General features: G+C 33.7%; 1 protein-coding gene across 1 annotated transcript in view; it reads left to right on the top strand.

Moving 5' to 3' along the window:
• The window catches only part of LOC108969606, a 30040-nt gene extending 28209 nt beyond the window's left edge, over positions 1–1831 (top strand). Inside the window, exon 4 of the mRNA XM_018934414.1 lies at positions 1393–1831. Within this exon, the coding sequence (XP_018789959.1) occupies positions 1393–1572 (180 nt within the window). The 3' untranslated portion in view covers positions 1573–1831. The remainder of the gene's footprint in view (positions 1–1392) is intronic.
• Positions 1832–2060: the final 229 nt, after the last annotated feature.

Genomic DNA, 2060 nt, shown 5'->3' with positions numbered 1-2060 from the left:
AAATCGATTTTTTGAAATCCGGTAACCCATGCCACCATTTATACCGGACTTTCTTTTAATCAATATCTAATTATTAAGTTCTTTTCCGATAGCTGACACAATACTCGTTAGATACAGAATAAACCCGAAAGGCAAAGTTCCTTTTATTCAGTATTTGAGGTCTAAAGACAGACATGGTTAACCTTTTCCCGTTTCTGTTATCAAAATTAATTATTTTAACGAAWTTTTTCTAAATCCTCACATTTAGCGAAAATATATAGATTAACCGGAAAAATCTAGAAATTTGAACTCAGTATAATGAAAATAAATTAGTAAAATAAATTCCATTTACATTTGGCCGCAGTGTCCGTAATGAATATAAAACTGCAAATAAACTACGATTGTCTATAAAAATGTACTCATATAGTTATTAGCACTACACGCTTATCATCTATTATACTGAGATTTTGGTTCACCGTGGCGTATACGAAACTATACGCAATTAACTATAGAATTCAAGTAGATGGTGCGTAGAGGATTTATGCGTTTAACTAACGTGATGTGCGCCACTTCCGCACCCAATAAGTAGACATTACCATTAGCAGTTGATTTGTTGTACTTGTCGACTGCAACAATATATGATCTCATAAATATTCATAACCATGCGTGAGCGACTCTTCTCCGGCCAATGGATGCCTGTGGAAGGGTGGGTGTTTAAATATATATACATATATGGATGCGCTTTTCAGCAAAACGGCTTTAATAATCCAAACCCAGCAAAGCACACATCAAATATATTTGTATTTATGTATGTACGTGTATGTGGAAGATTTACAGGTGTGCAGGTAGCAGGTAGGTATCGCATTCCATGCCATCCGGTGTGTGTCTATGTGTGTGTTAGATACTCAATTTGGTGCTTAGAATGTCTATACGCCATTTTTGAATTAATCACTTGCTCATTCCTTAACTAATCTATGCCTGCAGCATTTCATAGAGCAATTTAAGCTTGTGATTTATCACGTTTGTTTAATTAAATCAACTGCAGGARCGAGCTATATCCAGCTGGCTGAGAAACACTTATTCATTGACGCGTGTGACAAATGTAAATTAGGCGACTTGGTTTCCTAACTTCAATTCTAAATAGTTTTTATATGCATATAAGATTCCTCTGTTTTGAGTATACTTGTATCAAGTATGTATGCATGATTAAGCTTACAAAATCTTTTGTTGTTGTTTTATTATGTCTGCAAAATTTAAGTTAGTAGTTAGTTAAGTAATATCAAAACTTTTTCATGACTGTGCGAATATATATGTGTACGTGAGTCAAATATATAAATTGTTATTTATCGGCTCAGTATCAATTCATAATCATCAACGATTTTTCTGAATAAAGAATTTTGTTTTTATTCGTAGAACATTCCCACCTATCCGGAATTCGGCGAAGATGTATTCTACTGGCTGCGCGACACTCTAGAGGTGACTGAGGATAACATATACTCGCTATTAAATACTCGTTCTGGAGGGTTTCTAATATGCACCGAGGATGGAATTTGTTATGACGCACCATATTTAGGGATCTGCTGCCCTTTTTAAGAAACATTTTAAGGAGAAAATGAAGGATCTATGGAACCTGGAGGAGAAATGGGAAATGTTTGGAATATGACTTGAGAAATTCACCAATAATATAAATAATACAAAAGAATATTGTAAAATTCAAATATATACATATATTAAAAACTCCTTATATTGTAAAACAAAGCGGTCTGGCAACGCCCTGCTTATATATTGCTACTACTTTTCTCAAAAAATTTTGTAATAAAACTTTATCGACTTTAAAATAGTGAGCATAGCATACTTTCGTTTCATATTAAGCTATAATAATAACGCCTAAATGTAGGCTAAGTTTGGTAATTTCTAAAAGTCATGGCGGCTGTGTAGAGCGTCAGCAGTATTTTAGTGCTTAAAAAAAGAAATTTGTTCCAAAAGCGAAGCGAAAAGCCACTCGTATGCCGTCAAAATATTCAGACAATTGTTGGATTCAGCAAAATTTCAATTTCAGTGTAAAGCTCAATAAAAAAGAT

Source organism: Bactrocera latifrons, unplaced genomic scaffold (genome assembly GCF_001853355.1).
Source record: "Bactrocera latifrons isolate USDA-ARS-PBARC rearing strain unplaced genomic scaffold, ASM185335v1 scaffold_26, whole genome shotgun sequence".
NCBI lineage: Eukaryota > Metazoa > Arthropoda > Insecta > Diptera > Tephritidae > Bactrocera > Bactrocera latifrons.
Note: the sequence above shows the minus strand (reverse complement) of the source record. Positions and strands in the feature narration are given on the sequence as shown.